General features: G+C 44.6%; 7 protein-coding genes across 7 annotated transcripts; 3 read left to right on the top strand and 4 right to left on the bottom strand.

The window, feature by feature from the left end:
• Positions 1-1,741: 1,741 nt before the first annotated feature.
• On the top strand, positions 1,742-2,051 carry EDB93DRAFT_1040219 (uncharacterized protein; the record flags this gene model as incomplete). The annotated part of the gene is made up of 2 exons (XM_041444547.1): positions 1,742-1,836; positions 1,871-2,051. Coding segments are annotated over 2 exons (276 nt in total), but the record flags the coding sequence as incomplete, so codon positions are not given.
• Positions 2,052-4,614: 2,563 nt separating this feature from the next.
• On the bottom strand, positions 4,615-6,185 carry EDB93DRAFT_1253488 (uncharacterized protein; the record flags this gene model as incomplete). Its single annotated transcript, XM_041453461.1, has 9 exons — positions 4,615-4,735; positions 4,783-4,871; positions 4,995-5,186; positions 5,232-5,292; positions 5,419-5,609; positions 5,660-5,782; positions 5,834-5,980; positions 6,021-6,077; positions 6,120-6,185. The coding sequence occupies 9 exons, from the start codon at positions 6,183-6,185 to the stop codon at positions 4,615-4,617; spliced, it is 1,047 nt and encodes a 348-aa protein (XP_041304618.1).
• Positions 6,186-6,996: 811 nt separating this feature from the next.
• On the bottom strand, positions 6,997-8,094 carry EDB93DRAFT_1106464 (uncharacterized protein; the record flags this gene model as incomplete). Its single annotated transcript, XM_041447620.1, has 4 exons — positions 6,997-7,545; positions 7,605-7,698; positions 7,752-7,847; positions 7,913-8,094. 4 exons carry the CDS (start codon positions 8,092-8,094, stop codon positions 6,997-6,999), a joined length of 921 nt encoding a protein of 306 aa, XP_041304617.1.
• A 3,564-nt stretch (positions 8,095-11,658) lies between these two features.
• EDB93DRAFT_1090792 (uncharacterized protein) lies at positions 11,659-12,492 on the bottom strand (the record flags this gene model as incomplete). Its single annotated transcript, XM_041446299.1, has 1 exon — positions 11,659-12,492. One exon carries the CDS (start codon positions 12,490-12,492, stop codon positions 11,659-11,661), a length of 834 nt encoding a protein of 277 aa, XP_041304616.1.
• Positions 12,493-14,607: 2,115 nt separating this feature from the next.
• EDB93DRAFT_1253485 (uncharacterized protein) lies at positions 14,608-16,753 on the top strand (the record flags this gene model as incomplete). The annotated part of the gene is made up of 7 exons (XM_041453460.1): positions 14,608-14,665; positions 14,711-14,784; positions 14,853-14,940; positions 14,992-15,186; positions 15,241-15,375; positions 15,431-16,266; positions 16,421-16,753. The coding sequence occupies 7 exons, from the start codon at positions 14,608-14,610 to the stop codon at positions 16,751-16,753; spliced, it is 1,719 nt and encodes a 572-aa protein (XP_041304615.1).
• A 1,563-nt stretch (positions 16,754-18,316) lies between these two features.
• EDB93DRAFT_1106460 (uncharacterized protein) lies at positions 18,317-19,424 on the top strand (the record flags this gene model as incomplete). Its single annotated transcript, XM_041447619.1, has 5 exons — positions 18,317-18,348; positions 18,521-18,530; positions 18,955-19,045; positions 19,106-19,228; positions 19,312-19,424. The coding sequence occupies 5 exons, from the start codon at positions 18,317-18,319 to the stop codon at positions 19,422-19,424; spliced, it is 369 nt and encodes a 122-aa protein (XP_041304614.1).
• A 38-nt stretch (positions 19,425-19,462) lies between these two features.
• On the bottom strand, positions 19,463-21,510 carry EDB93DRAFT_1242170 (casein kinase I isoform delta; the record flags this gene model as incomplete). Its single annotated transcript, XM_041451982.1, has 6 exons — positions 19,463-19,576; positions 19,673-19,726; positions 20,117-20,599; positions 20,661-20,852; positions 21,342-21,424; positions 21,480-21,510. The coding sequence occupies 6 exons, from the start codon at positions 21,508-21,510 to the stop codon at positions 19,463-19,465; spliced, it is 957 nt and encodes a 318-aa protein (XP_041304613.1).
• Positions 21,511-27,647: the final 6,137 nt, after the last annotated feature.

Genomic DNA, 27,647 nt, shown 5'->3' with positions numbered 1-27,647 from the left:
AGTCGAGTAAGGAAACTCGCACACCACCTTGGAGAAAGACGAACGAAGAAGACAAACCGAGCTTGGAAGCTCGTCTTACCACTCCCCCTCCAGGGTTCATCTCTACCGATGACATACCGATATTATCTATCAGATCACCTATCATCAGGGACAACACCCCTGTCCCTGTTCCCCCACCTACACGCACCCCTCGACGAAGTCGCCGACTGAATACCGAGCGCATTCTTGCACTCGGATTACCCATCACCCGACATGTACCGGGCCAGGATTCTACCAGGCAACAGATACTTAATGACACGCACATTAGGACGACCCCACAACCCTACCAGTGCAACTTTAAGTGTAGGGTCTGCCACCAGTACGGCCACAAACAGAAACAATGCGAGCGATACTTTTGCCGCATTTGTGGACGATTCGCCCCCAGACATCTCACCCCCTTCTGCCCTCGCCTTCACGGCAAGAAGATCCTTCGTCGAGGAATATCTTTGGAAACGTTCTACACTGACATGCGTCAGTTGGAAGCAGCATATGATCATGATGCTGCACGACTCGAACAAGATAGAGAAGAGAATGCTTTAGAGGCCATGGACATACTCCGTGACCTCGACTGCGATCCCTCCTGGTATGACAACATGGATAACTGAACTCGTTGATTTCAGTCCTAGAAACCGGGGTAATGTTACAAGAACATCTAGACGCTTGGGCCCCTACTATTTTTTCTCCTAATCCTCCTCATATCAGCCCTCGCATCATACCCTTACCCCGACATTACCCTTGTCATCCTTGTCATCCTCGCATTCCCGTTCGCCCTCTACCTGTCGCTTCAGCAAAGCCAGTACATCTGGCCGGATCCTTTCGCTGACGAAGCATACCCATGCTCCGTTTCACCACATGACTGATCCTGCGGACAGTCCCCTTACCCTTACCGTCTGGACTGGTAACCTATGACACGATGCACGACGCATCCCCTTTGCCCTGTTTCCTTTCTTGATCTCTGACTCGGTGCGCAGTTGCACATGCGACTTATACTTAGATCCGCAGTTGCACGATCGTGCCTCTGCGCGTTTCACTTCTTATTCCGATCCTTGACTCACTTTCTTATCTAGCACGTTCTACCTCGACCGAACGTGCCTTCCTGTTATAGTCATACCCTTTACCGATTGCCTCTCCCGGTAGTACGAGTTATCACCCACTAATACGTCTCCTGTCCTCTATATAAACTCGCTACCATGTACCATATTCCTTAACTTGAATCTACTTGGTTCTTGACCTCCTACTCTCACCAGAGTGATCCTTCTGCCTCGCCAGCAGTCTATATTCTATCTTCTTATCTGCTCTTCGCGGATAAGCCTATAGTCTCGACCTTTGCTCATCGACTTCATCGACGAACAAAGCCCCTGTTAACTAGTCGGACTTCTGTCCTTCTAATTAACGACGATCCTTATGATTAACCTTCGGGTGTCGTAAGCCTAGGCCGATATAGCTTATCGTCTCGCATCCGCGTGACATAAGCTACCCGATTTGGACATAGGCGTTAAATTGTACTTGCCGAAGACCCGCCAAGTACGATCCCTAACCTTGGGCTAGCCCAAGGACGTCCACAGACCGTTGACGACACAAGCTCTGTTTGAGCGTCGCCAACAGATACCATCCAAGTCGTAACAATTTTGACATTTTTCGACAGGTAGTAATCACTGCTCCACCTAATCCACTCATCAGTGAGTCACCGAGGCAGTGGCGTGTTAGAGCCACACCTGAAGTGCTTCCTAAATGTGGATGCAAGCCTGGATCTCCCACTAAGTTTGATATGGCCCTGACAAGCAATGGCATTCAGCTGTGCACTTTAGAAGGTGAGTAACTATTAGTTGAGCCGTCAAAAAATTCATGTTGCTATCTTACTAGGTATGCGAGTGGGACAGGTTCACATTATTTTCACTCTGCCGTGTCAATTTGGGACCTACTCCCGAGCCTTGGCTTACATTGAGTGGTTCACACCACTCAGGGAGCCAGACCGCTCATCTGGCCTGCACCAATTGTTGTGTTCGACTCGTCGGCTGCACCAGAATGCAGTGGTGATACATGTCAATGAAATTGCTCGTCCTTGCCATCTTATTCTGAAGATGGGACAAGCTGTTGACCGTAAATGGACTAGCGCAAATGTCTATGAGTCCGCAAGTGATTTTTACTTAAATACCTTTATTGACCTTGATACATTCTGCATGTCTGCTATTGATTAATTTTGTTGCTACTCAGCTACTATTGACTACAGACTTTAATTTGACTATTGTGCCTCCAAGTGTCCGCTGTAGCCTGCTGTAGTCTGCTGTAGCCCGCTGTAGATCTATATAGTCTGAGTCATGGCTACATCAGGTACATAGAACTATGGTAGCTATGTAGTGCTACATAGCTCTCACCAGGGCTACCACAAAATTTGTTTTTTCCTGATGAATTGGCATGCCAGAAGTAAGTTTCACAATGTTTGAAGTCCCTCGATCCTGGGACAATGTTCTGAGCAAGACTTAAAGCTGGTATTCTCCAGAGAACAACAGACCTTTTTCTGAGCGCACAAGAATAAAATTATATCATACTGTGAATTTTGCTGCCAACCTTTTGTAAGTTGTTGATGTTTGTCCACTATATATCAGTTGCGAATCTGTGTGAAAAAGCTGTATCATTGTATAGCAATCAATATATGTTCGCCAAGCAAGCAAACACCCAATTATAGCTTGCTTCGACTCTTCGTGCGACCTCCTGTGAGTATCCCATACCTTGGCACCTGTATTCACTTGCGAGAAATCCCAAAGAGGTCGTGGCATCGTGCAAACACTTGTGCCTTTAGGATATAGTACCTTGGCTTGAGAGCTTATACTAGTGAGTCATGCTTCACCTTAGCACCTTACTTACCATTCATCCAGTATTTTGCATGTTTCGTCATGCATAGATACCATTACATTTATAGCACCTCATGCGACGAATTCTGTGTGCATGCAGTCGTGACCACATCGGCTTAGTTCATCTGTGAAAGTACAAAGTTGTTGTTGGGGAATGTTAGGTATTTACCGGCTTTGTTTTGCTACGCTCGAGCAATTGCTGACCTAGTACATAGACTGAATAGATATCCTGACCTGTCTATGTCTACGAGTCGGGTATCACCTTTCAGCTTTCTTGTAATTCTCAACATGTAGATGGACGGAGAGAATTGATTCCAACTTTTACCTACATCATTGTGATGCGGAGGTTTGATTCTGAACCGCAGTTCGAACCGGACCTTTCATGGACTGGACCACGGTCCAGTTCAACGTTCAGAGTATAGGCTGAACTGGACCAATGGTCCAGTCCAGCGTTCAGCATTCCTTGAATGCGTTGAACGGGTCTGAACAGGTCCGAACCTTTTTGAACTGCTTCCATTTTAGGCTACTCACACATATGAGATGACATCACCCACACACGCAATACACTGAACATGACATGATTACTTGCGACTTTTTTGCTTGGAATCCGATTCGTCGCTCGTCGATCATCTGAACACTGCATTGCGAATCCTCGTCAAGAACTCGCCACATATTTGATGGCTCCATTGGAAGATGTGGGAGATGTTGTCCATTGGTGGGGGGTAAGTTATATCTATTGCATCGACTAGTAGTTATTTACTGACGCACCTACCGGCATCATTCTGTGGCGTACCCAACACTCTCCCACATGGCAAGAGATTTTCTTGTGATTCAAGGTTCTGCTACTCCATCAGAATGGGCCTTTTCAAGTGGCAGCATCACAGATCAGAGTTGATGCAACCGGCTCATGCCCAATATCTTTGAGGCGCTCCAACTGTTGAAGAGTGCTTATCACAACAGGCATATCCAGGCTGCAGCTGAGGCTGCTGCTCGTATTGAGCCCCTCGCTCATGTAACTGAAAACAACCTTTCTGTTGTCCTTACTGATCTTCAGTCTTGCCTTGCATTAATTTCACTTGGCCTTGCTTCACAGTAGTGTACCAGTACTCCTTACTACTAGCTATAGTACAATCAAGTATATTTACAATGTGTTTGATGTTCGAACATTGAACCGGACGTGAACTGGACGCCATGAATGCATTCATGGCATCCGGTTCAGTGTTCAGCAAAACAATTGAACCAGACATGAGGTCTGGTTCAGCATTCGCAAAATTTGTTGCCAAACCAGGCCAAACCGGACTTCTGCAACACTACTACGTCATGGGGGTGGGGCTGTCATTTCGATGGTTTTTACGATTGTTGTTGCCTCACATTCTCTGTAAAATCATATGTTTTGGCACTCATCACACTAGATTTTCTCGATGCAACCTACGAAACACAAGTAAGGGAATTCACCAGCTGTAGCTCAACCTGTACTCTGTAGACTGTTCACAACATGTGAACGAGGTGCAGAAGACCCAACCTGTTGCTCTGATTCACCAGGCATAGCTTAACCTGTAGCAGCCCCCTTTTGTTGCTTTCTTATGGCATGTGCACAAATAGTCAGGCAGCCCTATCACTCCACATCAAACAATTAAAAATTGGTGCAAATCATGACATTAATTAGAAGGGTAGACAAACAACTATTGTAATGTAATAATAAATGGTTGGAATGATACATGAACTACTCAGAATCGAAAAGTGCATCATCCAATCGTGCCCGCTGCATTGCGAGAGCATTTACGGACATATGAGCCTTGGCTGCATCACTGAGTTCCATCCGACGACTTGTTCCAAAAACTTTTCTAATAAAAGAGATCAGTTAACAGCTGTTGACTTGTAATCAATTTACCTCATCCACCACGTCAGGAGTCGGTCCATGTTGCGCTGTGCTGCTCGACCAGGGGGGCATTCAAAGAAGTCCACTATATTGCACCAGAACTGCATATAATCAAATTCGCCATCTACTGACCACCATGACGTTACAGAGAAAAGGGCGAATCACAACTACATGTGTCAGGATTTTTTAGTGCTCGGTAAGGACACGGAAAACTGACCACTTACTTGACACAACACATAAGCAATCAAACGAGGTGAGACTTTGTGCATTTTAATGATTTGAGCCACATGTGTTTTTACTTTCTTGCCCAAAACATCCTTCTTTGTGCATCTGTTGTTTTCGATGATGTTGGCGCCATCTCCATCACCAGCAACGTCCTTTGCTGAAGAGGAAGATGTAAATATGGCTTTGAATGCCTGCCAAAAATGAGAGCTTTGAGAATCTGTTTTAGTATGACGAACCTGAACTAAAAGTTTGCTTTTGAAGAGACCCTCCTCGAGATTATTCAGATCGGTGTATATCCTGCATAAAGAAATGCGGGCCATGACATTTCCGTCACGATATGGCCATCTATGCAGTCCCTAATTCCTGCTCTGATACTGGCAGAAAATTAGTGTCTAGTAGAGAGATCACAAGTGCAATACTAACATTGGGTTATTCCAGTCTAGCTCTGTTGGACAGAGCAGCCTGCCACAAGCATCGTTGGCGAATCTATGGCAGTGTTTATCTTCAGGGTCAACTGGGGGATCAGGTTTCCACTCGTGATTGACCCAATCAGGGACAAGAGGCTTGAGCTTCGAAGTGTCATTGCCTCGAGCACCGCCCACACCCTGTCTAAGCTGAAAAACAATTTAATATAAGGTCAATTGTTGGCAGAAGGAAAACTCACCTTTTTTAACATGTGGGTATAATCTTTGTAATACTCCATGTTGGAAGCCTTCCGGTGAAACCATGGAAGTACATTATTGAGGACTACATATCCAGTTTGCAAACGATTTTGACTGGTATCAAACTGGTGAGTAGCAATCAGTAGGTGGAGGCAAAACACGGACTCGAGAGTTACATCATCATTATTGTCCTCTCTGTTACACCGCTTATCGTTCTCATTTATCAAGTCCTCGAGACTATCATATAGTGTAACCATCCGTCTGATGGCCCGTCCTTGTGACATGAAGTAGTTTGTTTCCCTGACAATGATGAGTATAGTGAACTACATGTTCAATACGACAGTATTCATGCCTTTGTTTTACTGCATGCCCCAACTCGAGCACTTGCAGCTTCTCCTCCAGATCAGCTATTCTGCACCTCTGTCAAGCAATATCAGATGTTGGCACCACTATGGATGATACAGCGGCAGCAGGCTGCTCGATCTGGGATGATGCTTCAGGCTGCAGGTTATCGTCCACCTGGGACATGAGCGAGGCGAGGGAAAGGTGATTGGTGATTGGAGAGCAGGTAAAAGAGGTAGGAATAGAGTTGAATTTTCGTATCCTCTGCTTTATTTAATGGCCACCCGGTATGCATCAGCAAATGCAGCTGCCCTAAATATGATCATACACCTACAATGGAAAGTGTCAGACAAGGAACAATTGATAATGTTACTTACCTTTTGAGTGACAATACTTATGCAGAACTTGAAGGATATCATGTCAGCATCAATGTAAACTCAGGACATTGTCACATACCACACTATAGAACATCGGCTCCGAGTCAGGTTAGTACAAAGAAGCTTGCTTTATAACAAGGATGAGCCACCATTGGATGCTCATTAAAACTCATCAATCACGAGTAGCAACCTTGACTGGCTGACTTAACTCACTGATTTGAATGGCAGAAAGAAAATCCAGCTTCGTCTGGCTCAGGAATCGGAGTCAGAGACACGACCTAATTGTGTTGGGCTGGTCTGAGTGTTAGCTGAAAGACGTAAGCAGGTGGACTCACTACCCAGTGCTTATGAATTTAGATGTGCGCTGACTCCGCAAATCACTGGGATAAGCATATTTATATATTCTGCTAATTATGATAGCACTGGAATACAACATATTAACAGTTAGAAAAGCTAATTAAGAGGGAGTGGCAGGTGAGAGCAAGGAAGGAACAAAGGATAATGAGTGAGGGTTTGAAGGATGCCGAGCTTGATGTGCCAGTGGGTAGGGTGAGAAATGGAAAGGAAGATTATTTGAGGATGATGACAAAAGAAAAGTATGTGATGGGGGTAATTCTCCTTCAGATCTCTGGAGTGCCATTCGCACGGTGGTATGTAGTGCTGACAGACTCTTCCGAGTCATCAGCATTGGCCCGGGCATCCTTGACTTTTTGAAAACGACGCAAAGCCCAACAGCGAGATAAAGACATGTTTTGTCTGGCTACCAATCCGCATGACGATGGCCCACCAACAACCTTTGCAACATGTGGGCCTTCTTCCCTAGACAATTCATCAAACAGTTTGAACTCTTCATCTGTGAGCCACCTAATTGATTGTCCACCATCTGGGTAATATTCGTGAACCATTGACTTCCTTTTGGGAGGTGAGAAAGGCAGCTTCCTATGGTGCCGACCACTAGATTCCCTCATCTGCAACATCTCACACTGTATTTCTGCCAGTTCATGGGCATGTTCGACTTGAGCATCATACAACCTGCCTTGTAAATCAAAAAGTTCTGTGTGAAGGGTGTCAATTTGTCTCTGGGAGTCTCGCAACTGGGCTTGCATCATAAGTTGAGTGTTAGCAATAGTCTGATCGCCATTGACATCTCCTTGAAGAGAATAGACCATCTGTTTAAGTTGTACAATGATTCAACACAACACTGATTATTGTCACTGACAAAGCTCACCCTTTTTAACATATGCAAGTAATTGTCATGCTCCATACTATCACTATCTGAAGACATTTTAAGGGCCATATATCCGATTTGCAAATGATCCTGGCTTTAATAGCAAATCCATGAGTAGCTCTCATAAGACAGAGATGAAATACTAACCCAAAGATGAGAGTTACATGAACGTTGTTGTTGTCCTTATTGCAACCATTCTTGCCTACTAAGTCCTCAATGTTATCGAGTAAGGTAATCATCCGTCTGATGATAGGTCGTCCTTGTGAGATTGTTTTCCACCAGACTAGATGTTAGAGCGAGGCCTATACCTTTTTAATGTATGCCCTGACGTGAGGTTCTCTTCTAAGTCAGTGATTTTCTGTTTCTGACCAGCATTCTCACTGGCAGACATCGGTGCTACCACTATGGGCGATGCTGTGGGAGGTCGTGGGGTGTTATCCACCTGGGACAATTCTTCGGGATGCCGACCATCCTCCATCTGGGACTCCATTAGCAGAAGGGGGGTAGGGGCAAAAGTGAGAGAGGGTAGGAGACTAATGGCTAGCATTCACTAGCGGCTCACACTATATTTAGTGTTAATTGTCAACCTTCTAGTATTAGCAAAAAAAACTTCCCTTGAAGACATTGATGAGTCTAGTTCTTGTAGGCTTGTGCTGGAAATGGTCTTGTGAATAAACTAGTGATGATCATCATAAGTGCTACCAATGTAATTGAACAAATTTGTTGTTACATTGGCAGTTGACACTGAAAACTAGCTAAAAATGTACATGGATAAAGGAGTCAACCATGCTCAAACTGGTGTGGGTGCCTGCTAGGGTCCAAGGAACATGCACATCGCTCAAACCCTAACTTGCTAGGCTGTAGCATATTGTCATCATGGTGATCTTTGTTAGCACTACTAGTAGACACGCAGACCGATATTGTCACACTCTACTGGGCTGAGGTGTTATATCCGGGTCCATCAGCGACAAACCATGATAATGTTAGAAATTAAAATAACTGTCCTGATTGAGTCGAGATAAAGATGAGAATGACAAAACCATGATGGATCAGGTCATGGAAGGGACTCAGAACTTCAGTGAAACATGTATGAACTCGTTGAACCAGAAAGAGGGTCACAGTGACCAGCCTAGTAACCATGTTGTAGTAGCTACATGCTGCAAGTCTGCGGACAAAGACAGCTCGTGAAGTGTGTACATTGTACTGCTTGCCAAACCTAGTAATTGAAGGCTTAACTCGATAGAGGAAATTTTAAAAAGGAAGGAGGTCATCAAACAAATCCTCATCTCCATCTCCATCTTCATCATCTCCATCCAGCTCCTCACTGCTAAGCTCATCCTCATCCTCATCCTCATCCTTGTCCTTGTCCTTGTCCTTGTCCTTGTCCTTGTCCTTGTCCTTGTCCTTGTCCTTGTCCTTGTCCTTGTCCTTGTCCTTGTCCTTGTCCTTGTCCTTGTCCTTGTCCTTGCCCTGTTCATTGTCATGTTCTGCTTCTTCGAGGTCTACATCATCAATGATATCCATAGCGTCCGAGTCACAGTTAGCTGGGGCCACTACTAGTGAGCCAAGACAGTCTCTGGTTATCTTCCGCAATGCTACTGGATGTCCAATGCCAAAGTGAGTATAGCGCATAAACATATCTTGATCGACAAAGCTGACCAAAGACTTGAGGGTTAATGTATCATAAAAGGTGATCTAGCACATTCACATCCCAACATAATATGATTCCAAATCATCTAGTTCCCCATCAGGATGTCCCAATGATTTCCCAAGGAAAAGGGAGTTTATGCCTTGTCCTGCAGAAAAAGCAGGAATCAGGTGAGCTGCTCGAATCACTTGGCCTGGATTGAGGAACCCAAATGAGTCAGGGTCAGATTCCTCAACAAATGCAACTTTTGGAAGACGAGTATGTTTCATGCTGCATTTATGGTTCCATAATGGTGCTAGCCATCAGACCCAGAGGACTTCAAGATGGTGCTTCACAGATTGATCTCCATCATTGAGCCAGGTTTCCATATGATAGATACCTAGTATGCGAGCATACCAATATGGGTGGCTGGGTGTTGTCTCCCCTGAAAGCACCATGATGTCAGCGTGGGTCCTAGGGCTGATCATATCATACTCGCATGTGAGGTTGTATGTAGTATAATACACCTGCATGGTTTGGACTGAGTAGATAGTGTTGTTAGGGATAACTACCGAGTTGTGTTCTTCATCTGTAAAGATGTGGTCGCAATAACTGGTGTTGAGCTTGCGCAACCTGTACAGGATGTAGTCCTTCAGCCTTGGAATGAAATTCTGATGACTATTGTGAGAAAAGTGTTCCAACCGCAATACCACACCTACCTTGACTGCTGGGTCACCATCATGTTCTTGAAGGAAGGGGAATAGGTTGACTGGATTGCTTTTAGTATGCGCGATGTGGTGGTGGTTTTGAGAGAGCACCAAAGGCGGGGCTTTGGCAGGTGATTGACTATTAGAGGAGAATGATGTGCTTCCAAGTTCTGCAACATGTCGAAGTACACGGCGCCTCCACTCGTGTTTAGCTAACTGCGCTGGCATGTCAAATTTACTGGTTAGTGGGTAAAACACCTTTAGGGCTTGGTTTGCAAGCTCTCCCTGGCAAAATTGAACATCAGGTAGATAGTGTAAATAAAACAGGCATATACTATTTGAGTGGTGAAAGAATCTGTTGTTCCAAAGAGCTTGATGGTTCTAACATAATCTCCCATTGCATAAAACTTGTAAGTACCAAGATTGAACTTCTTTACCCTTGATCCATTTACTTCTGGAGAGGTGGTACTGGGTTCTGCGTGCTGAGCGAGTCTTTGTGCATGAGCTGCTTTCTCTTTCGGTAATTCGATGGTATTGAAGGCAGCACATGTGTCGTGTTGAAACTTGTGCAAGTTCTGACAGAGCTTCTTAAATATCTCGTCAAAAAAAGTAACCGTAGACTCTGTATGAATTCCAAGTTTAGCGAGCACATTCCACTATGCGAATTGATACAACAGAGACTGCATGATTGCATCATGGCCTGGTGGAAACAACCCTTCAAAAACTGGAATAGAACACTTGGGAACATGTCAGTTAGTCTAAGAAAAAACGAAAGACAGAATAACCTGTAAGATATCCTCAAAGTCACGCGCTGCTAATTGTTTCATCTCGGATGTGTTGTTCGCAAATTTTTGAATCACACCATGACCAAATGTGGGGACCTGGCAAAATCTACGGTAATATTGAGAGTTGACAATTCATTAGTAAATAGTAACAGCATTCTATGAATTTGCAAACCTGTTGTCAAGAGTAGCCACTAGCTGGCTACCCCCAGAAAGAGCATAAAGAAGCCGTACAAGGTGCATAAACAGCGCCTTCCAAGTACCCAATTCGCACTCATGCATAAGGTCAACAATGAGCATGCAAAATGGGTTGAGGCTGAGCCGCCCAAGCTTCTTGGCAAATTGATTCAAGGGGAACGGATCTCAGCTAATTATAAGTCGTGAGGAACTGTTTGCGCTTATGTGGTGGGTACCCAGGAACCCTCTCCAAGAGCATTTTCAACCTTTGAACCAAGAACAGTGTATCCCCACTGGTAAATAAACTTGTGTGCTTTGTCGACTTTCATTATAGCATACACTCAAAGTGTAGCTATACAATTTTTCATGTACTTAAGTAAACCGAGGGAACCAAACAATTTTTTTGGTGAGACAGCAAGGACATGCGCATGTGCCCATATCCTTGATGGTTGTGATTAAAACCCTGAAAAGTGATGAACAGTTTGAATTAAGGAAAAGGATGTCTGTACTTCTCTGGATAATCAGCAGAATAGGTAAATATTCTTGGAAATACTCTCCGCAGGACTCCACCCGGACAAGTCAGAATGATACTGTGGCAGTATGCTCGAAGAAATTCTTCATCAAGTAAGATTTCCCAGCACACATGAAATAACTCCCTACAACAGTGTGTATGAAGCGAGGCCATGCCAGTCTTTGATATACTGGACAGGTTGCTTAATACATCTTTAATGCTGTCGGGAAGCTAACAAAAACTGTTCATGTTAATAGTTGAGAATCAAATCAGGGGGACTCACCAAAGATAATGATTGCACGTACTTCATCAGATTGCCAAAATACAAGTAGAGTGGCCATGCCTTAGCAGTTCCAAAATTTGCTAAGTGAGTGGCATCAGAAAAGAACATAAGACCCACTATGATGCGTTCTAATGAACAGCCAGGCTCTTTGGGCAACTTCTGGAGATCGTCCTGAGCTTCTAACCAGGTATCAGAAGTGTAGAGCTCATCAAATATTTGCTCCTGGTGATTGTCCATTGGATCCTTCCATAGTTGCTTAAAAGGTAGTAGATGGAATGCACCTGCTTGGATGTCTGCAAATGCCGCATGGATCACTTCAACAAGAGGGCAATAATGGAATCTGGAAATACTATATGCCTTCGGTCTTTCCTCCCTCGATCTCATAGGGATGTCGATGGTGACATCGGTCTTGATCCAGTCATCTGGGAAGGTGACTTTCTCCTCGCCCTTATCTTTATCCAATTCTTTCAAGTTCTTCTTCACTGAAAATCCCTCAAGATGCTTAATGTCAAAATCATCAGCTTGGGGGACATCACTGACAAGTCGCTGGACCTCATTCTCCAATTTCTGGTGACTGCCCGAGCTCATCCACATCATGAGGTGATAAATGGTCATATTTGGAAATGGGTAGGGTGGCAGAAAGATCTTTGATGGAGAATCAGTTCCTTGGACAATTATCGGACATGAATTGGCAAGTAATGAAGACGGTACAAATCTATCGGGCTCAAATGAAGGATGGCGAGGGTATAGACGACAGATCCCAACCAAGTTAAAGGCAGTCTGAAGAGTATCTCTCAGCATGAGAAGGACACGCCAGATTCTGGACTGGGCTGGGAGTGGTTGAACAGGAACATTATTGCACTCATTGAGATCCTCAGCTGAATGCTTGATATCATTGAAAGACCTTGGAATGTGTCTCCTAGGAAGTATGGGAACTTCTAAAACTCAGTAGAGTGATCAGCAGACATCAAATATTCGGACATAAGATCTCACGATGACATCCATTTCCAAGATTAAGCCTGTCGTCCATGTCAAAGTCAACATTTTGTCGCCTTTCCAAGTCAGAGTTATCAAAGGGGTGCTGCAACTCGGGAACTTTGAGACTCGGACTGGGGACATCAGAGGACATACAAGCTGCTGAACTAGACCTAGGCCTGGCCATGGGCTTATAAGGGGCACTGAAAGGCTTCAATGGTAAGATTCTCTATTGACAAGTTTAGTGATTCAGCTCTGACTCATTGGAAGCCAATTAACTCACTTGTGAAGCGTTCGTGGACATATTTGCAGCTAAATATACTGAAGTCGCATTCCTCGCATGCTCTAGTCTTTTCTGTATTGCAAGAACACTAGATCTCCTGAAAAAACTGCAGCTCGCGCGATGTCTGTTGAGTTCTCGATTGTCAGTTGCCTTCTCCCAAGAACAACCTCGAGCTCCGTAAGACACCATAAAAAAAAACAGGATCCAAAGTACTTTTTGTGAAAGCCACATGAAGTATCACTGACGCTGGCTATACAACCTTGTCTGAGGTTCCAAGTTCCGAAGCTTTCAAGTTCCCTAGAGGCGGTACTAATCCATGCATCCAGTGAGAATCCAAGTCAGAGTTTACTATCCGCATTTCAAATTACTTATCTTTTTGCCTTATACAATGTAGAAAGCTGATTCCTGCTGGGCTCAGCAGAAATTGTACTACCTAGTCAACAATGTTTAGGTAGATCTTAGCACAACCTATGCTACTATACTTGCAGAGCAAGTGCATTCAATCCTAAAGGAATTACTAATTGGTTTTAGTAGTAAAAATGTGTCAGTAATGCAAATAACAAAATGTCCGATGGTGCGAAACGATGTCCAAAGGTAATCCGATGATGTCCGAAGGTACTTATCCAATGTCCGAAGCCAAAGTGCGATGTCCGAGATTTCAGACTTTCGGACTTCACAATAATGAGTCGGATACTTTATAACAAGTGTCGGATTGTGAGCAGTATGCGTGAGTATAACAAGTGACGGAGTATGACGGTGAACGAATGGTAATATTTCGCAATGCAACTAAGAACTACAAGAATATTCTGGGTGATCCGCAGAGTCGGGAAACAGCTCCTAACTACTGGATGATGATTGCTACGGGTCACTACAGAGTATTTAAGTAAGTACATAGAAATTCGGAATACTACAGGCGAAGATAGTAGCAATATATTTCGGGTCCAATGTCCTATGTAATAAGACATGAGGTGCTGTGGACATGTAATACCGTGGTCTGAATGTCAGAAAACATGCACGGGAATGACTATGCACCTAGTGAGGCTAGTTCGGATGGACAGGACACAGGATGGACAAGTGCACGCGAAGTGCGATCGGCCAATGTGATGTCCAAAGGTCCGATGCGCTGGATCCGATATGGAGTGGCTCGGACATGTGCGAAAGTGTGTCGGACATGTGCGCATATGTTTCAGGTGTTGACGTGAGTATGGAAATATGTGGTTTTGAGCCCAACACCACGACCATCGCTACATCGGTATATAGCCGTACAATTCAATTGAACTCCATTTGGCGATGACATGAGGTGATGAGTTGCGCCTTGTTCCACCCCAAACCTCATGATAGCGGAAATTAATGTAGGCTGCCCTTCTGACATGTCAATTTGTCAAATGTGTATGCGTCTCAAACAGGAAATAACAAGTAGGTTCCTCCAACCATGTCGAGTTACAGGGGCCAGGAATGAAGATCTTGATTCAATGATATCAAAATAATATTATTGTAAGTCTTGATTCTTAATAATGTTGTCCAATAGATTCGGTATTGCGTCCAGGATGCTGAGCTTGAAGATTCAACTACCAGTTGGGATACGAAGGATCATGGTCAAAAATTCCCCCTTCCTCCACTCACTGCTTGCAAGTCATTATCAATCAGACTCTCTGGTAATGGATACATCAGATTTTGGATGGCAGACACAGTACATTTGCGACCTACTGGCTCTTAGTTAATCTGCAATGACATGGTCTGGCAGCCTGACACACCTCTCAGCGGGTCACTCTGAATCAGGCCAACTTCAAGTCAAACAGTCACAGCCTGGACTCAGTTTTCCAGCAGGCGGAACGGTACGTTTCTCAATTCAACATCTGGACATTGACATTAACATTTATCCCACCAAGTTCACAATCTCGAGTTAGGGTACAACATTCAGGCTGAAAATGCCTCAAATGTTTTAGGACATACTCCAGATAACCTACATGCCACCTTCGGTCACGGTGATGGTAAGCTTTTTTGTGTTGCATCAGCCTTCTGCCACATTCACGATCTTCAAGTCCACGCAGGACCCAGTGCAGGTCATCACAATTACAATGGCTACCCAAACACCCAAGGCAACATCGACTTTGGATTGGAGCAGCCAGTCCAGCAGTATGGTCCCGGTTCCCGATTCTCTGTTGCAGCATATGCTCTGAGTCAAGTTAGTGGCTATCTCGAGCTGCTAATACACAATAATAGCACTAACTTGAATGGTATTTATTTTGTGTATCATTGGTTTCTGCCATCCTAACTTCGACGATTTCAAGTTCAACATGGTAACTACTTGATGCCCTCGGGTAGCAGCCAGCAGGGCGTGCAAACGATGCTGCCACATTCTTTACCAGGGCATCATGCGGACAGCCATTATGACGGCGGTCACAACTATGACTCCAACTTGAATGGTATTTATTTTGTGTATCATTGATTTCTGTGGTTCTAACTTTGACGATCTTTAAGCTCAACACGGTAACTACTTGGTGCCCTCAGGTAGCAGCCAGCAGGGCATGCAAATGATGCTGCCACATTCTTTCCCAGGACACGATGTGGATGGCCATTACGACAGTGGTCACAACTATAATTTCACTGTATCACATGGCATGAATGATCCTCCTCCCCTTCCTGATACCCACCATTCCGTGGTATCCCACAGCTCAAACAACTCTCAGCCCGCCATGTCTAACAATGTCTACTACTTTATGAGATCCAACAACTCAAACCTTCAGGCCCCTCTTGACCCCATACCTGAAGTGACAAGAAAGTTGATCCATGGTAGGCATACCTCCCACAAAACTAAAACTGCCGCCTCTACCCAGATGAAGTTCCTCAAGTCCAAATATGTCACCCAGGAATCACCTCTGTCCACGGAACATGCGTCCTCATTGTTCATCTTTTTAACAGTGACGTTACTCCAGGATTTCAAAGGGGACATTCAGAGCAACATGTTCAAGAAGCTGTTCAAAGACAATCTCTTTCCGTCTCCAACTGAACTTTCCACCATCGCCAACGACACATTAGATGCGACAATTGCGCGCTATACCACTGAGAACGCCAATCACGGGCATGAGCTCACCCATTGGAAATCAGGCTTGGACGCTAAGAAGCTTCTTACGAGGCTCAAAGGAGTACTGAAAAAGATACATGGCGACTTCGAGGAAATCACCAGTATCTCTTGGATATCAGCCTACAACTTGAGCCTTGATCTATCCATTTCAAGAGACAAAATGCAAGCAGTGCAGGTCGCAAATATGACATCCCTGCTATCTGACTTTCTATTTGCAGACAAAATTGTTGAGGTAGGTCCGATTTTTATGATCAAACCTTACGTTTTCAGTGTTCACCATACTCTACATTTAGGTGACCATGGACAATGGGCAAACTATGTTGTGTTAAACTCCATGTGGCCACAATGCCATCTTTGACCTGTTAGAATACATCATAACCTGCAAGCAATACTCTTGGTATATACCCCTCGGTACAGAGTCTTGGATACCCCCCCTTACCAACACCATCGCCCTTGCAGTAACCTTGCGTGCTTGGTCGTTGAAAAAAGCTTTAGCGGTGTTACAAGAACATCTAGATGCCTGGGCCCCTACCATTTTTCTCCTGATCCTCCTCGTATCAGCCCTCGCGTCATACCCTTACCCCGACCTAACCTTGGTCATCCTTGTCATCCTCGCATTCCCTTTCGCTCTCTACCTATTGCTACAGCAAAGCCAGTACATCTGGCCGGATCCTTTCGCTGACGAAGCATACCCATGCTCCGTTCCACCACCTGACTGATCCTGTGGACAGTCTATTTGCCATTACCGTCCGGACGGTAGCCTATGATCTGATGCACGACACATCCCCTTTACCCTTTTCCCTTTTCTGATCTCTGACTCGGTGCGCAGTCGCACATGCAACTTATACTTAGATCCGCAGCTGCACGATTGTGCCCCTGCGCGTTTCACTTCTTATTTCGATCTTTGACTCACTTTCTTATCTAGCACGTTCTACCTAGACCGAACGTGCCTTCCTGTTATGGTCTTACCCTTTACCGATTGCCTCTCCCGGTAGTACGAGTTATCATCCACTAATACGTCTCCTGTCCTCTATATAAACTCGCTACCATGTACCATATTCCCTAACTTGAATCTACTTGGTTCTTGACCTCCTACTCTCACCAGAGTGATCCTTCTGCCTCGCCAGCAGTCTATATTCTATCTTCTTATCTGCTCTTCGCAGATAAGCCTATAGTCTCGACCTTTACTCATTGACTTCGTTGACGAGCAAAGCCCCTGTTAACTAGTCGGACTTCTGTCCTTCTAATTAACGACGATCCTTACGATTAACCTTCGGGTGTCGTAAGCCTAGGCCGATATAGCTTATCGTCTCGCATCCGCGTGACATAAGCTACCCGATTTGGACATAGGCGTCAAATCGTACTTGCCGAAGACCCGCCAAGTACGACCCCTAACCTTGGGCTAGCCCAAGGACGTCCTCGACTGTTGACAACACAAGCTCTGTTTGAGCGTCGCCAACAGATACCATCCAAGTCGTAACAAGCGGGTCCTTGGTCTGCAACTTTCGACCTTGGCAGTGAGGAGAACAAGGTCTATTACATATCCATGAAGTCTCGTCTATGCATGTTGCCCGAGGATGAATGCTTGAGATTTGATGCATTGTTGATTAACATGCATCCTACACTATGGTAACTGCACGTTTGGTAGTAATTAGTAGTACATCTCTTGCCTTACTACATATCTACTGACTAGTAGAGCTTGCATATGTTTTTGTCTTGTCGGACTGACAGTCATACTAGCTCCTCGTTGCGCATCGGATTGTATTCAAGTTGTGTCGATGTCATACTTACAAATCTGTTGACAACTTCAAGTCCATATATAAGTACTTGTCTTTGAGCATCTCCGCTATCTTCGCGGCATGAGTTTTTAAAGTGCTGTAGAAAGCTGATTTCTGCTGAGCTCAGCAGAAATTGTACTACCTAGTCAACAATGTTTAGGTAGATCTTAGCACAACCTAGTCTGCTATACTTGCAGAGCAAGTGTGTTCGATCCTATAGGGGTAGCTGTTTGGTATTAGTTTAGATAGTTAGTTATCAATAATAGGAAGATAATCTGAAGCTAAGAACTACTCGTCTGAAGAGAAACTGTCGGGTCCAAAAATATCGGAGTTGGGTCAGGCATCGGACTATGTGCTGGACTGTCAGGAATGCATCGGACGGTGAAGGAATGTGTCGGAAGTATGTCAGATTGTCGGTCAAATGAGTGTTGGATGTGTCAGAATGTTTCAGAGAAAAAGAGCGGATAGATATTTCGCAATACAATGAAGTACTACTAATATCCAATGACTTCCATCCTACTACTGAGTAGGGAAAAGTAAGTAATGCAATAGGTAGGAAGTACTAGATATTAAATAGTGTCTATGTAGGATTTTGGAGTGCATTAGGTGAAAACAGTAGCACAAAATCAGGTCCGAATGTATGTAAAAGAGCATGTGTACTGCACCTTTTTGTAGATAACATGTAATAACACTGTCTGTAATGTTCAGTAATGCGAAAGTGAGTAAATATGCACCAGTGGGGGTAGATACAACTGGACAGGACATAGGGAGGACGAGTCCAATGTGAAAATGTTGGGTCCGAAAACTTTCGGGTCAGGGTCGGGCATCAGGATCAGGATCGGAATGTCGGGGATGCGTCGGACGAATACTGTTTAACATGAGTATCAAAAACACAGGTTTTGAGCCCAGCACTGCGACTATCATTACAGCGCACAGAATTTCAAAACATTTCTTATGCATTCCAGGTGGTCCAACACTCTTGCTCGTTCATCCATGCCTATCTTGTTTTCATGAGTTCATTAAGTGCCAACTCTGACCAATGTTTGCCATGTTCTACAAAGGTTTACAAGCTTATTGGTTCACAATGGGCTGACCAAGGGACCACTTTTTGTTATGGATAATTTGAAAACAAGACCAACCAGGCTTTCCTTATCGCTCGCTCAGAAGTCCATTTCGACAAACTCATCCTGACTACTCACATCCGCACCACTGACGTCTATCAATGCCAACAAGGTCCGTTTGGTATATATATTTACAAGGGGATTTGCTGATACCTACTCACACGACCACCAGATACATTGATTGTCTGGATGAAACTGGATGGTGCAGATTATGCCTTGAGCTTCCAGGACGCAGAAGGGTGTGTAGAGGTGTGGAATTTCATCATTGAGGTCCAGCGTCACATGAATGTTGTTGGTATGTACAACCCTTGACCCTATGCCGTGCTGCTTCCTTTCTGGTTTACTTCCTGTTGTACTACCTAACTTACATGCCTTCAGGAGAAAGTAGTGTTGGGGGTAGTGTTGCCACAGTTCCAGCTTATTCCGGCTTTAGCCATGGGTGCAGCCATATTAAGCCAGACCATGTACCTAGTTGTGGCTTATGTAATTAGCAGCCTGGTCTGGTCCATGGAGCCACATTTTTGGTCTTTCAGCCAGCTCGAGCCATCTTTAAGATTAAAATATAAGCATTTGCCCTCAACTTAGGGTCAAAGTCCCAAAAAGGACATATTTGCGAGACAATATGATTCCTAGAGTTTCCTACCTACCTACTCTACTGATCACCACCGAACATACCTAATACCTATCAGATATCGACGATCAACATCGATTACGAATTGAGATGGGTCCACAAAATAACATAAGTCATTGTTGTTGTATCCGATGTCCAGGAAGCTAAGTCAAGATAGTTGTACTGCAGTCCTGCAAGTGCTCGCAAGGTTGAAGCAGCACAAGCAGAGGTTCAAAGGAAAGCGAGCAGATTTTGAAGGCAAATGGAGGCAAGAGCAGGGCACAAGCTGATGTTGTGGAGACTCTGGAGACCGAGGCTGTTGTGGATGTCGTGGAGCAGCAGATGAAGAAACAGGTCAGTGCAACATTGAAGAGATGGTTCAGTAGGATGTTGAAGAGACGGCGTGATGTGGTGAAGGAGGAAGGGGGGAGTACAGCTGGAGAAGGATGCGCTCAGAAAGATATCTAATAGGAAGGTTAGTTACTGGCTACATGTGTACAATGATACAAACAATTTGCGCACCATTCACGCACCCTCAACAACATACTTTTGCACAAGCACGGAGCTGTTGACACGGATGAAGGTGGCATCTGTACGATTGCGCTTGTCGTCAAAGCGAAGTGTGCAAGTGTAGTTCAAGAAAATGCTGAACTCGTTGGGATAGCCATGGCAAAGGATATTGATGGGAGTAGTCATCTTCTTCTCCATGATCCTGTCGTACTTCTGCTTTTTAGTTGCAGCCTTGAGTCCCTGCCAAGGGAGGGCAATGCACAAGAAGTACATGAGAACGTAGGCAAGAGACTCGAGGTCATCATGGTGAGCCTGCTCAACTCCCAAATGTGTGTTGATTGAGGTGTAGCGAGTGGCACCAGTCAAATTCTTGTTTTCCCTGTATGGAATGTGCAAGTGAGTCTTTGGATCATAAAATTTCTTTGCAAGACCAAAGTCAATGACATTGACTTGATTGCCACACTTCCCTATGCCCATGAGAAAGTTGTCTGGCTTGATATCCCGGTGAATGAAGTTGCGTGAGTGGATGTACTCGATATGGGAGATCTGTGGTGATACAGTGGTGTGTTAGTTCTCAAAGACGGTGGCTGCAGTGGAATTTACTCACAAGTTGGTCTGCAAGGAACAAGACAGTCTTGAGGGTGGATTTGCACTTGCAGAAATTGAAAAGGTCCTCTAGAGAGGGTCCAAGAAGGTCCAAGACCATGGCATTGTAGTCGCACTCAGTGCCGAACCAGCATACGAAGGGAACACTGACACCATCAGTGAGGGTCTTGTAGACCTTTGACTCATACTCGAGCTGTCACAACCCAAATAACAAATTAACGCTTGGGCAGAGACTAGGACTCGACTAAGGTTATCGGACAAGAGAGAGAAGAGCAAGTACGTCTTGGATTGCTACAGTTGTAGATACAAGAGGTTTGAACTAGAGAACTATCGACCAAGACGTGCTACCTATATATAACTATTGAAACGGAGATTGAAACTGAGTTACAACTACTAGCCAATCATAAAATAGAAAAGGGAATCGTACCATAGAACATTGTAGAATATTAAAGAAGCATCACGTGACCATATCTTATCTTATCATATCTAATCTAATCTATTCACAATCAAAGAACTCATCTTCTTCATCAGTCACATCGAAGACACGTGTCATGGGCGCTAAAGGAATCTCTGAACTGGTAGACGCTTTCGGGGTAGGGTTAGGGTTTGACTTAGGCGCTGTGTATTGGCACTTAGGAAGATTTAAGAAAGAATAATGGTTTGTTAACGGTACTCGTGACACAAGCTGGGGGTGCTTGGCTTTTACAGACTTGAGTTTGATGGTGACTTCTTCGCCGGAGATGATGATTCTGAGGTAGATATCACCTATTTAATTGAGTGATTAGTAACCGTGTGGATATGCATTGAGGGATTTGCGCACTTAGGAATGACGTTGAGGAAGCGGAGATCATAGGATGGACTATGTGAAAGTTAGTAGTACATTGCTCGTGTTATGTGCAATGAAAAAGCACACATAACTGTGCGTTGATGTCATGCTGTGCTGGTGCTGTGCGCGTCTATACACCAGAAACAAAAATGAAAATGCACCATCCAATCTATCACCAGTGCACAGTGCACACTAGTATTCAATATCACTGTGAAATAATCCAACAAACATCCAATATCAGTGATCGCAATGGGCCCTCAAGCTGATGTAAGTCAGATCGCCGAGTTTAGTGTTCAGAAGGCCAACCTGAAGAAGCTTTATTGTTCCTATGAGGTGTTGATGAGGGGGATGAGTGCAGCGAGAGCAAGTGTGAGTGGTTTGCAAGGGAACAGATTGATGCAGGCGGGAGTAGGTGTCATGGAGGAACATGTTGAGTCCCCAATGAAGAGATGGTTGTGTAGGGTGTTGAGGATATTGGGCAGGAGGCGGGAAGAATAACACGGCAATCTGCTTTGACGTACTTTGCCACACAAATGTATCATAATACTCACGACTTCAATGTTCATATCTAAGATTCAGTATGTGAGTTGTAAAGATGGAGTCAATGCAGGGGAATGACAAACGATTGGAGGACAGTAAGTTTGAGGACGATCGAGGACAAAAGATGTTCTTCAAGTTGGCGCGTGAGTTCAAAGAATGCTTATGTTTCAAATTCGATAAATGTACCTCCTCATAAATAGGTTGGAGGACATGGCTCACAATCACAGGCTGGCCTTCAGGAGGGCCAACCTGGTACCATCTGACTTGATTGCACCTAGAATCATTGTCAGAGTGGACATCCAGACAAATGAGATTACATACACCATCCAGAACCATGACCTGTATGCATTATTCACAATAACATTAGTCCAGTAGGACTGGCTCATGTCATACGTCCCAAGGCAGGTTCTAGCTTCTCTGTCAGCCAATTCAGATGACTATGTCACAAGGATACATACCCCGCATCCTTGTTTCCACAAACAGTAGTGTTTATAGTGAGGATCTACATGAACAAATATCACATTCCACAATAGATAGACACAATGAAAGTAAAATGCTCACATCAAATAATGAGTGATTGCCAGAGGCTTCATCACTTTCAGAAGGATGATGATTGAAGCTGCTGTGATTGTCAGTGAGGTCACTATTGTTATGATCATCTGTGGGATGTTACTCAAGTAAGCCCTGAGTTTTCAGTGGTGGTTCTGGCAGGTACTAGCATGCATCAGCATGGCATGCACTCGAATGAGGATCAGCATGGCCCAAGCTCGAAGGAAGATCAATGCACTCAGGTACAAGTATTGCAAAGAAAGGTTGAAACCAATCACGCAGAAGCACGTGAAACATGTTGAGCATTGAGTGAGCAAAAATAGTGCAAACAAGAGGCAAAAGACGAAAGGTAAATGGCAGATGGTAAATGGTAAATGGTAAATGGTACATGGTAAATGGTAAATGGTAAATGGTAAATGGTAAATGGTACATGGTACATGGTAAATGGTACATGGTACATGGTAAATGGTAAATGGTAAATGGTAAATGGTAATGGTAAATGGTAAATGGTAATGGTAAATGGTAAATGGTAAATGGTAAATGGTAAATGGTAAATGGTAAATGGTAAATGGTAAATGGTAAATGGTAAATGGTAAATGGTAAATGGTAAATGACAAACAGCAAGAAATAAGAGTCAGATATGAAAAAAGAAGTCTCACTTGTCATAGATGGTAGCAGTGTCCTTGGTGTTATCACACTCATGCTCCACAATGGCTCTGAGAAGAGTGTCGTTTGTGCTGGCAGTAGGTGTCAACTGCTCATTAGAACCTCTGTTGTATACCATTTCATGTTTCATGTCTCGTAGAGAGGCCGCCCAACCTGTGGTGAAGTCAAGATGTTCTTTCTTCAGGAAAAACTTAACCATCTGTAATGCTTCCATCAAAACGGGGCTGAGGTGATTCCTTTTTCATATGGGTTTCGCTACTTGATGAAAATACCCGCTCACATGGCACAGCAGAAGCTTGTACCAGGGCATAGTCCATGGCAATTGAGTATATGGTTGGGAACATGGTCTGTGAAGCCTGGTCAGCAACTTGTAGTTAATGACAAATGGTGCGACTTGAGGAGGCAATGGACTCATATTCCAAAATGCAAGTATACCTGTTCCCTGGGGACTAAGAGTAGCCATGACATACACTGTGAACTCCTGGTCTACTGTTTGACCACAATCGTTGTGATGTGGTGCATGTGCATGCGCCTTGGGAATTCCATAGCGACGTGAGCCTAGCGTGCGTGGCAATGGTCATGGAGCCACTACAGGTCCAGAATACGCAGAATTAGAGTGTTCTGCTCTCTTGTGATGCATCTGCAAGACAAATCAGTCGAAAGTTGTGCTCATATGCTAAATAAACATACCAGCTTCACAATAAACTCCTTGGCTTTATTAATGTGGTCTTCCTCCCATTGACTGTTCATCCATGACATCCGCATCACAGGGTCAATAACTACATAAGTAATCATGAGATCAACATTTATCAAAACAAAACACAGGACTGACACATAGCAACAGCATAAGCATGTGTCGCACCCATCCAATCGGTGTATTTGCTTGCCCAAGTTAAGCCTATGTTGACGATAGGCTTACAGTGAGGAACATGCAGGCCAATATATTTCCAGCTCTTGATCATTTCTTCAAATGCTGGAACGGCATAGCTCAGTGAGGGAGTGGTTTCACTGGAGAGCTTTTGCTGGGCGGCATGGGGTGCCTGGTGTGAAATGGTTAAATGGATCACGTGTTTCAAATGTGTTAGTACTTACCTCCAAGATCACTTCCAGGTCCTGGAGAAACTGCCAATCCATCTCACTCAATCTTTTCTCAGATATGTTGCACTGAGTCCAAGCATCAAAAAATGTGTTTATCGCCTGAGCCAGTGTTAGTCTATGATATATGATTGATGGTATGGCGTCTCACCTGGCGGAGTGTCCGCAAATGGTTTAACATAACATACACTGAATCCCATCTAGTAGGTTCATCAAGGAGGAGTTCTATGACTGGGAGCTGTGTAAGCTCACCCCTGTCATCTCGAAACCACCCCTCCTCATTACCCCTAAGGATGGTGTCCCGAAATCTGTCGCGCCACTGGTTTGATGTGCAAATCAATCACACAATGTTCCTGGCTTGCTCGAGAGGCTTAGCTCACAACGCCTGGACATAATCTGCTTTCTTGATGATCTGATTTTTGACTGTCCATGTATCGTCCACAATGGAGAAGTCAGTAACAGTGTATTCGTCGATGATGTGCTTTATGCATATGTTTATCACGTGTGGGAAACACGGTATCCTGTTTTCAATAGCATCAAAATCAATCCCACATTGCCCGAGTAGGGTTGAGAGCTCCTGCATTGAAGTGTGATTGTTGGATGCATTGTTGAGAGTGAAATGCCCAGTCTAAACAATGTCAGAGCAAGCAACATGATACAAGTAAATACCAACCTTTGTCGCAGTTTCTGCACGATCAAGCAGGAGCCCCTTCAGTGACAAATTCCATATTATATGGGTCACCCGACCTACATAATATCCCATATAAGATGGGCCAGGGGACTAGGGGCCGATGTTATGTATATCCCCGATGTTGATGGATGGGCCGGGAGGGATATTATTTCCGATGGAGACAGGTGGGCCCATCTATGCTGATATTATATATATCCTCGAAGATGTCGGGTGGGCCGATGTAATGGTTTATTGTATAGATGGGTGGGCCGATGTACAGGAAGTATTTTGTACATGGGTGGGCCGAGGGAGTGGTGGGATATGTATTATATAGACAGGTGGGCCGACATACTGGAATTATTTTGTAGACGGATGGGCCAAGGGAGTGGTGGAATATTCATTATATAGATGGGTGGGCTGAGGTAGTGAGATATCTGTCTGACATTCATGGATTACCGAGTCCCAGATGCCCAAAAACCGAATCCCATTGTGCAACATCCATTCCAGACACCCGAACACCCCAAGCTTGAGACTGGAAACTGGAAACTGGTGAAAATGTGTGAAATTTCTATTTCCTTACACCAAACACATGAACACCTGAACACCCAAAGCCTGAAGCTTGAAAGTCCAGTTATCAAATCACCAAGTGCCGAGTCCTGATAGACCCGAAGCCTGAGACCCAAAATCCGAAGCCTGGAACCCAAAAACATGTATGCAAAATGTCCATTTTTCATTCATTGCACAAATCACCGAGTGTCAAGTGACAAAACCCGAAACTTGAGACCCAGTACACAAATCACCAAGTACCGAGTGCCGAGGGCCGAACCCCAAAGTCCGAAACTTGAAAACATGTATATAACATATCCATTTTTCAGTCATTGCACAAATCACCGAGTGTCGAGTGCCAAAACCCAAAACTTGAAACCCAGTATGCAACATGCCCATTTTTTATTTACATTAAACAAATCATCGAATGCCGAGTGCCGAGGCCCGAACTCCGAACCCCCAAACCCGAAAATATGTATACAACATATCCATATTTCCCTCACTGCACAAATCACTGGGTGTCGAGTACCGAAACCCAAAACTTGACACCTGGTACACAAATCACCAAGTGCCGAGTGCCGAGGCCCATGCCCTGATGTCCGAAGCCCCAAACCTGAAAATATGTATACAACATATCAATATTTCACTCACTGCACAAATCAGCGAGTGTCAAGTGCCAAAACCCGAAACTCAAAGCACGGTACAAAAATCACCAAGTGCCAAGTGCCAAGTGCCAAGTGCCGAGGCCCGAAGCCCCATGTACGAAGCCCAAAACCCGAAAATATCTATACAACATATCAATATTTCCCTCATTGCACAAATCACCGAGTGTCCAGTGCGAAAACACGAAACTTGAGACCCGGTACACAAATCACCAAGTGCCGAGTGCCAAGGCCTGAAGCCTGATGTCCGAAGCCCGAAACCCGAAGCCTGAAACCCAAAAATATGTGTACAACAAATCCATATTTCACTCATTGCACAAATCACCGAGTGTCAAGTACCGAAACCCAAAACTTGACACCTGGTACACAAATCACCAAGTGCCGAGTGCCGAGGCCCATGCCCTGATGTCCGAAGCCCCAAACCTGAAAATATGTATACAACATATCAATATTTCACTCACTGCACAAATCAGCGAGTGTCAAGTGCCAAAACCCGAAACTCAAAGCACGGTACAAAAATCACCAAGTGCCAAGTGCCAAGTGCCAAGTGCCGAGGCCCGAAGCCCCATGTACGAAGCCCAAAACCCGAAAATATCTATACAACATATCAATATTTCCCTCATTGCACAAATCACCGAGTGTCCAGTGCGAAAACATGAAACTTGAGACCCGGTACACAAATCACCAAGTGCCGAGTGCTGAGGCCTGAGCCCCGACGTCCGAAGCCTGAAACCCGAAGCATGACACCTGAAAATATGTATATAACATAAATCACCAAGTGCTGAGTGCCGAGTGCCGAGGCCCAACGTCCGAAGCCTGAAACCCGAAGCATGACACCCGAAAATATGTATATAACATATCCATATTTCCCTCACTGCACAAATCGCTGAGTGTTGAGTGCCAAAACCCGAAACTCAAAGCACAGTACAAAAATCACCAAGTGCCAAGGCCCGAAGCCCGATGTCCAAAGCCCGAAACCCAAAAATATGTATATAACATATCCATATTTCCCTCACTGCATCAATCACCAAGTGTCAAGTACTGAAACCCAAAACTCGACACCTGGTACACAAATCACCAAGTGCCGAGTGCCGAGGCCCGAAGCCCCATGTCCGAAGCCCAAAACCCGAAGTCTGAAACCCGAAAATATGTATACAACATATCCATATTTCCCTCATTGCACAAATCATGGAGTGTCAAGTACCGAAACCCAAAACTCATACCCAGTACACAAATCACCAAGTGCTGAGTGCTGAGGCCTGAGCTCCGATGTCCAAGGCCCAAAACCTGACGTCCAAAGCCCAAAACCCGAAGCCTGAAACCTGATAATATGTATGCAACATATCCATTTTTCCCTCATTGCACAACTCACTGAGTGTCAAGTACCAAAACCCGAAACTTGAGACCCAGTACACAAATCACCAAGTGCAGAGT

Source organism: Suillus bovinus (genome assembly GCF_016758785.1).
Source record: "Suillus bovinus strain UH-Sbo-P2 chromosome Unknown EDB93scaffold_59, whole genome shotgun sequence".
In the NCBI taxonomy this organism is placed as follows: domain Eukaryota; kingdom Fungi; phylum Basidiomycota; class Agaricomycetes; order Boletales; family Suillaceae; genus Suillus; species Suillus bovinus.
This window is presented reverse-complemented; position numbering and strand designations above follow the sequence as displayed.